At 43.4% G+C, this 13,204-nt stretch overlaps 1 protein-coding gene across 1 annotated transcript in view; it reads right to left on the reverse strand.

The window, feature by feature from the left end:
• The window catches only part of GRIN2A (glutamate ionotropic receptor NMDA type subunit 2A), a 446,701-nt gene that overhangs the window by 175,750 nt on the left and 257,747 nt on the right, over positions 1-13,204 (reverse strand). Inside the window, exon 4 of the mRNA XM_053556038.1 lies at positions 9,784-10,376. Within this exon, the coding sequence (XP_053412013.1) occupies positions 9,784-10,376 (593 nt within the window). The remainder of the gene's footprint in view (positions 1-9,783; positions 10,377-13,204) is intronic.

Raw genomic sequence — 13,204 nt, forward strand, 5'->3', positions numbered from 1 at the left:
TATTGAAGGAAACCATGGACGTGATATAAACGGGTAGTGATCCAGGTGAAGACTACAGTTCCCTGGGCAGGCCTGTTTTTTTTTTTTTGTTTTTTTGAGACAGAGTCTCACTATGTTGCCCTCTGTAGAGTGCTATAGAATCACAGCTCACAGCAACCTCAAACCTCAACCTCCTGCTTAAGTGATTCTCTTGCCTCAACCTCCCAAGTAGCTGAGACTACAGGCACCTGCCACAATGCCTGGCTATTTTTTGTTGCAGTTGTCATTGTTGTTGTAGCTAGCCCAGGCCGGGTTAGAACCCGCCAACTTCAGTGTATGTGGCCGGCGCTGTAACCACTGTGGTACAGACGCCAAGCAGGCCTTTCTCAATCAAAAGGTGAAAGTCACTTCAAGCTTCCAGTTGTACATCACTAGGCAGGAATGTGAAATTATTTTCACCATATCTTTATATTTTTCATGATAAGCTAAAAATAAAATTTTGGTGAAATCTTGTAACATTTAAACATTGAGACTTTCTTGACTTTTGGAAACAGTAAAAACACTCTGTGAGTTAAACACACACACCATGTAGGTCAATTTGCAGCCTTCAAAAGTGGTATACTAGCTTGAATTCTGGCTCCATTTTATATTATAATAGTGATGTGGCTTTTGTCAAATTGTATAGCTTCCCTAGTCCCCAGTTTCCCAATCTGTAGAATGAGTTACTCTGGTTTACAATTGATTTTCTGTTAGTCTCCCAGAATTCACTTATCTCATCCTCATTTTTTTTTCTTTTCTTTGAGACAGAGCCTCACTCAGTCACCCTTGGTAGAGTTCTGTGGCCTCATAGCTCACAGCAACCTCAAACTCTTAGGTTCAAGTGATCCTCCTGCCTCAGTCTCCTGGGACTACAAGTGGCCACTCCAGTGACCAGCTACTTTTTCTATTTTTAGTAGAGACAGGGTCTCACTCTTGCTTAGGCTGGTCTCAAATTCCACAGCTCAGGGAATCTGCCTGCCTCAGCCTCCCAGAGTGCTAGATTACAGGTGTGAGCTGCCACCACACCAGGTTCTTAACAGAACTTCCTCGTTCTTAACAGAACTCAAATATCATTGATACTTTTTACCTCCCGTAAGAGCCCACAGGACGTGGGAGAAGTTTACCTCATTGTCAGCTCCAGGGGTAGTTCTGGCTTGGTTTAACCTTATCCTTTGTGCCTTCACAATTAGTGGGTAAGGAGCCTAGAATTAAGCCAGTGGTAGCATGGCATTTCCAAAATCACTATTATTGGCCCAAAAATCGATGCATGACCTAGTTTAGCCATGAGCAAAGAAGGCACTCCAAGTGTTGCTGAAAGTAAATTTGAGGTAATGGGGAAGCCACTTGTAGAAAAAAGATCACACTCCCCAAAGAATGGAGTCAAGTGATCATAGGGAAAATGACCAGAACCTGATCACACTGCACCTGAAGTCCAACTACTTCTAGAATTTCTGTTTTGTGAAATAATTCAAAGCCATAACTTTGAATTAAGCTGATTGTCACCTGCAGTAAAAACATCCTAACCCATACCTAAGGATTAAAGGTAATGTAATTAAAACTGGTTGGTACATGGGAGGCAATCAATACATAATCGCTCTTATCTTTAGACTACCATCTTCTTTGCATTACAGCACATATTAAGATAGATAGTCTTATATAATATAACCTATAAAACTTAAAATTCCCCCCAGCCCCTCACACATAATGAGACATTAATTAAATTAAAATTTTAAAACTTCCTTTTATTAATAGTGATGGAAAGGAAAAGAAAATGAGCACCTGTCCTAGGAGAGTGGTTCTCCATCAGGTGGGAGCTGAGAGGTGTGTGTTTACTCATTGTGTCTGGCCAGGACTTAACCAAATGAAGCAAATCCTCAGGAAACTGGCTGTGGGATTTGGACAATAGTGCACCAGACATCAACAGATCTGCCAGTTCATTCACCAAACTTTGAGGCCTGTGTAAAAATACGGCCAGCTTCCCATGCCCACGCAGAACACAGCTAGCGCCACCAAGCTGGACAGCGACTCCTCCGTTCCTGGGATCCCTGCCAGGCTTGGAGGCCCCAGGAACCTGGACGGGGGCGCAGGCACACCTGCAGGCAGGCAGCGTCCACATGGAAGCAGAGAAAAGCGGAGATGCAAGGGGTGAAAGGCAGAGGGCAGGTGGCCAGCTCCTACCCGGAAGAGACGACAAGCAGGGCTTGTGTCCTGTAGAGAAGGTGGTGCAGAGAAAGACACTCTTAGGAAAGCAAACCAAGAACCCCTTGCGCATAAACTAGCCCTCAGCACCTGCCCCTTCACAGTCTGCCACGTGCATCTCCCTTTTGGTAGAAAGAATTTTTAACTTTGTCATTTTGTACGACAAAAGATGTTTCCTAAATCATGTCCAGAATGAAACAAAGGCAGAGGTTCTCCCCCTGCCTAAACTATCACCTCTCCTTGAGCCTGATCCAAAGTGTAGCTCACCACTAGATTCAAAGTATAGCTCAAGCCCAGGCTGGTACCGGTTTCCTGGGACTCAAAGGACTCACTGATGAGATGATTTCACTGGCAGTTTATCATGGAATCAATTTTTCTTTCTCAATGTACTGATGAAATAAAACTGCTGGTTTGGTTAACTCTAATAGGTTGTACTGACTAAACCCAGAGAGATTATACATCTTTGGGGGTTTATGGTATTATACCTATTACAGTTCTAGCATGGAGCAGACGCTGTATCGATCAGGCTCCAAACAAAATTTAAAAACTGGGAGTAGAGAGTCTCCCTGTGAGCAAAGCCACTGGATTTCACAGCCCAACTATATCTCTCCAATTCTCCTTCCCCTGGAGGGATTATTTACCAATTAATGGAGAAGTTCCTCATGGTTTGACTCCAGGCCCTTCCTTCTGCCTTTAGTGATCTTGCCAAATCTTGGGGCTTTAACTGCCATCAATAAACTTAAACCTTGTGTTTTGTATTTCCAGTCTAAGCTCTGACACTTCTTGCCAACTACCTACTTGAGATTTCCACTCGGATACCTTACAAGTATGTCCAATCTAACATGTCTGAAATTAGATGTCATTCCTGCCTCCCCATCTCCCAGCTTTTCTTCCCCATTTTTTTTCTGTTTAGTAAAATGCTCCACCATCTTTTCCACTATGCAAGTGAAAAATTACTGATTATTCTATCTCTTTTATCACCTCATGTTCACCCATCAGGTATTGTTAATTTTATACCCAAACTATGCACTAAGCCCACCCACTTCTCTGAATCTAAGCCTCACTGTCATCGAAGTCACTTCTCCTAACTGGTCCCCGCACTTTGACATGAAGACCTCTCACCCCTGAGATACAGAGTAATTAAGTAATAAAGCTTTTATCTGCTTTATCTTTTGACAAGAAGAGACTTTCAACAAATAATTAGTATATGTCACCAAATTACCACATTTCAGAATGAAAACTTCTCCAGCACTCAACCTAGTCGAGCTGGCTCCAAAATCCAAAGATGTACATCAGGCTGAAGGCAAATTTGAACAATATTGGTGCTTTATGCATGACCCCCAAACAACCCAAACCACCTTTCCCTCAAGGTAAAGACATAGCCACCTTCTGGTCCTTCCAAGGTGCCAGCATCAGGCTCCTACCATTTGTCAAGCTATTCACTGGGTGCCAATTGGAAATGATTGACTTGCATTGCAGGATTGGCACATGGTTCTTTTGACTTCCAGCCAAGAAAGGGAGGGCTGTGTTCCAGGGGAGATGCCACAAACAAGAGATGGTGCTGCAGAAGAGAGGCTGTTAAGTTAGCGCTCAGCCTGAACACCCAGCAAGCTGAGCCACCTCTCACGCTCCCATCAGGACACACAGGAGGCCAGTACAGCTCCAGGGAAGGAGGGGGATTGCCATCTGCAGCGTGCCAGCTATATCCTAGATGCTTGGCTAGGTGTGTTACACACATTTAGTTGTCATCATCATCATCCCCAACAGTTGGGATTTTCTCTGTTTACCATCAAGGAAACGAAGGTTCAAAGAAGTTACATGACTTGCCCAGTATAACCCAGATGATAAGAGGGTTCGAACATAGCTCTGTTTAAAACCACATTCCACAAAGTCACATAGCCCTGGGGAATGTGCTCTGTGTTCCCAGTTTTCCACAGGTGCCCAGATTCTCTCATGACGTGTCTCCGACCGATTAACTTTGAGGCTCAGCTTTTTACCACATTGCTGAGTCCAGAGTCCCACTCAGGTGCACCACACAGGCTCATAGGACAGCTCAGTCTCTGGGGTGCCTGATGATACTGCCAGAAATGTTTGTTGAGCATATGGTAATCCCACAGATAAATATTTGCAAAGAGTTATCACATTCACCCCAGGGAAGTTTTAACTCCAGTCAAGTTCAAAGAATTAACGGGGCAGGCTCTTTTAATGGCATTGAAAAAAAAAAAACAAAAAAAAACAAACCAACAGTAATAATTCAGATTATCAAATAAAAATATGCCAATGGGACTTAGTACAATCTCTTAATGGGTCATTAAGCCAGCAATTTTTCTTGTGGTTATTTTAAAGATTAAAAGAAGTATCAATGGGACTCAGACATGAATTAAACTGCTTCTCACACACAGATCTTCCTTCCGATTTCCCTCTCTGTCCAGGCATTAATATACAATGTCGTTGCTTCTTAAACCAGAAGCCTGACTTTATAAATAAAAGAGGTTAAATAGTCAAGCCATGGATTACCAATTAAAGCCAAACAACTGCCCTTTGAGACCAATTCATAACTCTACCAGGAAAAGATGGTTTGCCCATTCAGATGCGTCACAGGTCTGCGTGAGCACTTGAATTTGACTTCCAGGGCATAATTTCTCCAAGTCCTCCCGCCCTAACTCAGGAGCCACAGGAAATACAGCGGTCATGCAGGGCCTAAGAACAGAAAGTGAAACCCACTTCCATTCCTCACGTCCCTGTATGTGCATAGCATACAGCATACTAAGTATAAGCTAAGGTTACAGTGATGATGATGATGGTCATAATAACAATAAGAAGGTCATGACAAATGCTGGTGGAATATCTGCTATGAGCCAGGCGCTGCGCTAAGCATTTTGCATAGACACTTCCATTCAATTTTGTGACAATAAAAAGAAAGAGCTATCTGACTCACACACACACAAGCACACAAGCACACACACGTGCACAATTACATGTGCAGGTGCCTGTAAACAAAGGTGTGTGCACACACACCACTCACAGCACCGATTTAATGTTCTGGGTCTCACAAAACCACAGTCCTAAAACATGTTATGAACTTCCTCTGGGTTTACGTGCTCCAGCCAAGAGCCAACATAGGCTTTAACAATGAGAGGTGTTGGCACCAGAGGAAAGAGTGAAATTACCAAAAAGAAGCATGGAGAATGTTCACAGAACATTGAGTCCTCCAGATTTCCCTCCGCTCTCCTTGGATGCTGTGCTTCACCACCAGGATGTTCCCTTTCCTCCTATCCCTCCAACCTGGTGGGCTGGACCTCTACTGTGGAATACTCCACGGGTCCCCAAACCTCAGGGCAAGCAATGGATGAAAGAGAACTCTGCAATACCCAGTCTTTACGGGGTGGCCTCTCTGCGTCTCACCACCTATGTATGGATAAGTGGTGCTTAGCATACCTAAGGCACTAAATACATTTTTGAATGAATGAATGAAAGAATGCTAATATCATGGGTTTGGGCATGCAGATACATTTGTTTTGCTCATGACTTCGTAAGTTTCATCAGTGATAGTAACCGTGTGCCAGGCAGTGCTCTAAGAAGCAAGCGTTTTCCTTATCTCCATGTCGCACCTGAGGGAGCAGACTTGGAGGAGTTAAGTGACTCCCCCCAAATTTTAGGTCTCAGAGAGTGCAGACCAGAGATTCAAACCCAGGCAGCCTGGCGCCAGAGCCTGTGCTCTTAACCTTGGTGCCACAAGCCGCCCAGGAGGCCCCAGCCACTAGTGAACTGGACAGACCAGCCTAGGTTCCATACCAGCAAAATAGGTAATGGTTTACCGTCATAATTCTGGGAGTTACCAGTGACGTGCTCTGTGCTTGGTGAAGGAACAGATGTTTAATAACTTTGCAGTAGCAAGGAGGAGGTTACATAACATGGCTGAGCTATTTTTGAACTTTAGAAAATGCTGACTGCTCTTTTCAAAGTGTCTTCTGTAAAATCAGGAATATTAAATATAAAGGAAATTCTCCCCTTTCCCTTAAACTTTTTCTTTCTGGAATCCCATGGCCAAAAACAGGTCCATGGTAAGGTCGTGAACATGCCATCCCTTACAAGCAGCCCCTTGAGCACAGCAGCCTCATGAGCAACAAGGCCTGGTTATAATGCCCTAAGTGCACAAGATCTTTGCATGCGATTTTAAGTAAAGTCTGTGGGGTTGGCCGGGTGAGATGTCCAGCTGGCCCCAAGATGTTGTTCTCAATGACTCAAAGCTGGAGCCCAGGTCTCCTCAGTAACTCACTCATCTGAACCTCTTCTGAAGCGATTTGACCTTCCTCATAAGAACTATTTGTTTACCAGATGTTTTGCAAAGAAAGACTTTTTTATCCAGCTGAAAATATAATTTTTGTAAGCTTGAAATGAGGAACCCCTAACTGGGTTTCCATCGAACACGCTTGTGAATCTAACACAAGCAACAGATACATCTGTTCTCAGTCTCCGGCTATCTAAACTGAGGACTCCTTACTGTCAACAACCTAAACGTCTATCCAAGGGGAATGATTTTTTAAAACAAGTTAGAATACTTATACAACAGAATACCTAATGGCAATTAAGATGAGCATGTTGGAATTATAATTGTCTTCATAGCGAAATCTTGAAAACATAAGGTCGAAGTAAGGGAAATTCTCATACAGTAGATACTATTTGTGCACATTAAAAAAGAATGAAGTATTGGGAATACAGTGATATGTACATTTACATTGAAAGCACAGAGCACGTACCTGGATTTGGATATATACCTATTTCTTTACAGTGTTTTTCCCTCCCACAAAGACAAGAGGAGAAAAGTGGGACTGGGAAGAGGAACGATGAAGACTTCAACGTTATCATTACTTGCTTCTTTTAAAATGTTGAAATAAACATTACCCTTTGACATTCTCACCTTTGTTCTTGGTGGTGAATGTTGGGTTGGGTATTTTATCAGATTCTGTATTTTTCTGTACTGTTCTTTTTTTTTTTTTTTCTTCAGTATTAAAAAAAAAGAATTCTTATTAACTGAGTTTGTCCGTAGACAAATTCTCCCCATCTTCATCAGACTGTAAGTTCTTAAAGGAGAGAAGTTATATCTTCATCTGTCAAAGTATTCCGGGAGCCAACATAGGGTCTGTTGGATGGAAGGAATGATGGATGTAGGAGAGAAAAATACAGGGCCCTTATTACTCCAGCCAAGGGCAGCCACCCACCCTCTCCTGGGGCGGACGTAAGAAGCATGGTGGTGGTGGGAGAGGGTGGTGAGGGGATATTACTTATACACATACCAGTGACCACTACCAGCCCTCCACAGATGGAGAGAAGCTTTATTAAACACCCAGAGGTGTGTGATGATTTACCACACTCGAAACAGCGCTCTGGGGGTGAAATATCATGTACAGAATTGCTGCATTTAAAGCCATAACGTCTGGGAAGAGCACAACAGCATTTCAAGGCAGCGGGATTTTCTTTCTTTAGAGAATGGAATCCAGCGTGGTCTCCAGAAAAGGCTCTAAATGCCTTGCCAATCATCCCTCTTCAGTTCCTTTTTCCTATATCTATTGTATTTCAATTGCTCTAACATTGAGTTATATTTCCATCAAAATTGTCTATTTCTGAATATTCCAGCTGCAGGGCACGTCTTATGATGGGGGGGTCAGCATTCATTCTCCCAGCTCTTGTCTTTGGGCTGGCAGTGAACCTGCCTTGGTAAGAGCCTCCCGTGTCTCATCGTGACTTATTTGAGTTCCTTCCTGGTATTGGGACAATTATTTAAAATGCCGAAAGTGGCGATGTAGAAATGGGATCACTAAAGAGGGAAAGGGAAATATCAAAGGAGCACGATTTCTTAATTCAAGAGTTTGTTTTTCATGTGTACGTTAATTGTAAAGAAGTATACTCTGCATACTCCATCACGTGTGCACATATGTACACACACACACACACACACAGAGCCCCAGTTGGGATACCTCTGAACCGTGGCAGAGTAACAGCTTGAAACCTTGCAGAGACATTTTAGAGTGACATGGTAATCTGCTGGTAACAAACCAACATGGTCTACTAACTGTCATTTCTGATGACCAGAAACTTCGCCATTCTGAAAGATATTAAGTAATGACTGGGTGGGAGTCTCTGGACTGCAGCTCTTCACATCACTTCATTGAACACATACAACTTTGGTTCTCAAAGCCTGGCCACTAGGCTAGCAACATCAACATTACCCACAAACTAGACAGAAGTGCAAATTCTTGGACGTTGCCCCCAGATGTACTACTCCACTAGAAACTCTGAGCTTGGAGCCCAGCAAGGTGTGCTTTGTCAAGCCTTCCCAGAGGTTCTGATGGACACTAAGTTTGAGATCCATTGCCTAGAAAATCAGGTGTATTATCACCACTTTGTGATGAATGCATGGGGCTGAGAAAAGTAATACAATTGTCCAAGTCACATGGAAAGTGAATGAGATGAGAGATTTGAACCCAGACAAATCTCTAGAATCTAGTCGCATAATCACAATACCGCATAGCTCATTATCAGAGGAATGAAGCATGAAATAAATCAGTGACTCTCAGGCAAAAACATGCAAAGCGAGTGTGGGAGTGATCCTTCTAAATCTCAACAGCTGAGCTGTGATGACAACCACAAGGAACAATGACACTTCTCAGAAACATAAAATTTAACTTAAATGTCCACCGAGATTGGGGTAGTTAAATAAATCATGATGCACCCATGCGATGGCGTATAATGCGGCTCTAAGGGTAACATTTGCCAAGGTTTCCAATGACCTACAGAAATACTTAGGCTATAAGAAGGGAATAAATCCAGATAAAAAGTCAATCAGAGACTAGGAAACCAGTGTGGGCAGTTTTCCAAAGCATGACATGTTGGTACGGATGTGGGAAACCGGGTGACTTCACAAACTGTCAGTGAGAATGCAAATTGGTATAATTACTTTGCAGGATAAATAGGCAATAGAGATTTAAATTTTAAAATACATGTGCCTTATGACCCTAACTCTCACTTCTTAGAATTAATCCTAGAAAAACACCAGCGCATGTGCCTAAAGAGACAGGCAGCATAATGATTATCATTGCAGTTTACTTTCTAATGAGAAAAGTCTGGGGAAAAAGTCTAAATGTCTATGATTATGCAGATAGAATAAATAAATCATGGTAAATCCATATTGAGGAATATGATGTGGGCTCTGGAGTTGGACTTGTCAGAATCTTTGTGAGTTATGAAGAATGTAAATATACTTCAGATGTACGAGACAGAGGACGGATGGATGAGAGATGAGAGACAGATCCTTCGTGTAGGTTTCCAAGAGATATTGTTGAGTTAAAAAAAAAAAAAAAAAAGCAAGTTTCAGAAAACGGTTAAAGTATGATGTTACTTATGAACAAAGGAGGTGAGGGAAGAGAAGACCAAACGGAAAATCCCATAAGAACACACACAGTTATCTGTTTCAGTGCATATTTTCATCAAGCAGTATGTAAACAAACAGATAACACCACCACAAGACTCTGATCCCACTTTGGGAGACAAAGAGCCCTTTCTTACTGGTGCAAAGTGTGCATCGGGGTCTCTGGCTTCTCCACCTGCCCGTAGCAGGTGACCTTGGTCTCAGGGATGTAGGAGAACTTCTCCAACATGGAAGACGCAGCAGTCGTTAGGATGCCGATTCCGTCCCTCACTCTGGCCTCCAGGGTGTAGTCCCAGTCATCGTAGGAGACTGAAATGAGTCCTGATGGAAACTCTTTGGGGATGAGCTCTGTGTTCCCAGAGACCAAGCTGGGGATGATCCAGAAGAAATCATACCCGGTGAGGCCAAGGGAGCGAGCCTCACTCAGGATGAGGACAGCCTCATCTTTGGAGCAGTAGAGCAAGATGACAGAAGAGTGGATTTTCTTTAGCTGAACTTGCGTCTTTGCATCCTCAAATGAGGTGTCCAGGGTGATCACGTTCTGCATGTCCCAGCCCACGAAGCTGTTGTCCACGGTGGTCTTGACGAAGCTGATGAACTCCCTGTAGCCGGGGAAGATGGTGGTCACCAGGGAGAAGACATGCCAGTCGTAATCCTGCATGATCTTCAGCATGACCGTGGCTTGTTGCTGGATGGACGCACCAAACTGGAAGAAGGTAGACGTCGGATCCTGCCAACAAGTAAAGAGAAAGTGAAACAGAGGATGAGGCAGAAGGCAGGGTATATAGAACTGCATGTCTTTATGGGTTTACAGAAGCGCCCTCCTAGAAGTCAGGGAAAATAAATCACACATGTATCAATATGCAAACTTTCCTGAGCACCCACTGTGTGCCATACTCTGGAACAGACACTGGAAATACACAAATGAGAGAAGCCCCATACTTGGAAGCCCATAGCCAGGGATGGACATCTGCAACTATTGCTTGCTCATCATGTACCCTCATTTTCCTCCTGTTCATCCCCCTCCTTCCTCCTTTGAGTCTATATGGTTCCAATGGGACAAATCCTACCTGGGCCCGAAGCTCATAACTGGAAAATGACTCCATGCAGACAAAATAGCATCATCAAAGACAGACCAATTTCTGATGACACATGTGGAGCTCCTGGAGCCTGCCATACCTGAAGCTGTTTACCCTGGATTTCTTGGTTATATGAACCACTAAGTTCCAATGTTCACATAAGTCCATTTAAGTAGAGTTTCTGTCACTTAAACCAAAGACTCCCATGTGATACAGAGTATAAGAAATACTATGTGAACATCCATCTGCTCAATAAAAAAAAAAATTTGTTGCCACCTTACAATGTGCCAATATAATTTTAGATGTTGAAGAAATCCTGGTATAGGAGACAGACTTAGGCATGGTCTCTGCCTTCACAGAGAACTTAAGGGAACCTAAGGAAGAGCAACTTCACGAACTGGGGCCTGAGACGTGTGTATGGGAAGTTGAAGGAGTGTCCAGGTGAGCAAGAGAAGAAATGAGTGGACATTACAATCAGAGGAGTCCTGAGGGTACATTTTTGGCTATTTAGGAAACTTCCAAAGAACTCATTGTGCCCCTACAGTAGGGAGGATGAAATTATGTTGGAAAGCTTGGCAGGAAGCCCATTTGTAGGGCCTCAGAAGCCATTTCCAGAGGCGTAGACTCTATCCTAACGTAAGGGGAAGCCCCTGAATGTTCTTGCATTCGAAAATGACAGGGTAATTTATGCTGGGTTAAAGGGCTCTACCGGTCCTACCATCTTCATTAATCTATGATCAGGAGAAAACATTTCCACTAAGCAGTGGCTGGTGATATCTGGAGTCCTACAACTTACATCCTGCCGTCACGCCCCTGAACTCATCAAATCTCTACAATGACCCTATGAATTTGGTCTTGCCGACAGGGGCAAACGAAGCTCAAAATGACCACAGGACAAGTAAGCATCTGAACCCTAGCTCTGCGATTCTGCATCCAGCCCCTTTCCAACACCCAACGACAGGCTTCCTGGGATCATCTGAGATCTGCATAGAGCAGATGCTGAAGCCATGTTGCTGACTGGCTGGCATGGTGCAAAAATGCCAACTAAACAGAAGGTATGCCTCTGTGTTGCAGCAAAACAGGATTTCACAAATGCTGAGATACTTTCTTTTTTTGAAAATGGAAAGAATTCTCAAAGGTCCATATCATATTACAGCCATGTTTTTATTTTGCATTCTGTATTTATCACATGTATTTAATACAATCTCAATAGCACAACTGATAAGATTCTATTTCTGTGAGTGTGTGTGTGTACGAGAAGTTCCCATCAGATCTATGAAGGCAGAGACCAGGCCTATGTCTGTCTCCTACAGGGCAAACATTTGCCATGGAAATACTGCTCTTTTCCCAAATGCATGAGTTTAGGGGATAATTTGAGTGAAGTATGGCCCAAAGCCTACAAAAAAAAAAAAAAAAAAGGAATAAATGCTTTTTGGGCCCTGTCCAATATTACAGTTCTATGAATCGTACCTAATTAAATCAATTAAAGTGGGTAACAGATTTAAAGACTTTGGATAATTATCTTTTTCCCTATAGTAGCTTTTGGAGAAATCCAATATTCTTGAATTGATGAATCGTTTTAAATCTCATCTCAACAGGACCATGAACTCCTCAAGGACAGAAATTTTTGCTGTCCTGATCTTTCTGTCCCCAGAACCTGGCAGAAGACTTGGCACATGGCATATCCAAATATGGACAATGAAGAATTGATGAGTGAATGAACGTGTGAATGAAGGAGCCCAGGAGGCATTCTTGGTTTAAACGGAAAGTAAGAAGGGGAGAATTCAGTACCTGAGCTTGTATTCTGCCTGGCTCTTGACTATCATGTCCAAAACAAAACAAAAAACTTTCAACATCATCACCTATACCTGCCTACCCCGAGGAACTACTCCTCCGCCCAACCCCAAAAATATATTTCGGCATATTTTTTACTGATCAGGAGGAGAATATTAAAGTCCTATCAACCTCAGCAGTTGTCCATAGAATGAATTTCATTAAAAACACACACACAAAAAAAAAGCCAACAGTATAAAAAACCCACTAACAGAAGACGGCAGAAAAGTCTGAAGGCAGGTCCATTGTCAGCCTCGTGCTGTATCAGGGGGCCTCCTGGGATGGGAATGAAATGTTCTGAACTTAATTACAAGAGACATGTAATAACCCCCATGGGGAAATGACGCCCCTGAGGGAGCCGGTCCACAGAGCTGCCTGATGCCGGCAGAAGGCAGTGCAGCAGCATCTTCTGGTGGTGAGTGCATGAGGAACAGAGTTCTTAACAGGGGGCACTCTGAGGGGCAGGGGGAACCCAGCAACAAGGTCTGTGAGACAACCCAGGTACACACAGTCCTCCCTCGGGACCACTGGGGTTGGTGTGGAGGCACAAGCCAAACGTGCTAGAGCCTGATGGGGTTTGAGACCCAGTACCCTGAGCTAGACACAACCAGCATGACCCATGCGAAGATGTGCGTACGGAGTGCAG

This window comes from Nycticebus coucang, chromosome 12 (assembly GCF_027406575.1).
Source record: "Nycticebus coucang isolate mNycCou1 chromosome 12, mNycCou1.pri, whole genome shotgun sequence".
Lineage (NCBI taxonomy): Eukaryota > Metazoa > Chordata > Mammalia > Primates > Lorisidae > Nycticebus > Nycticebus coucang.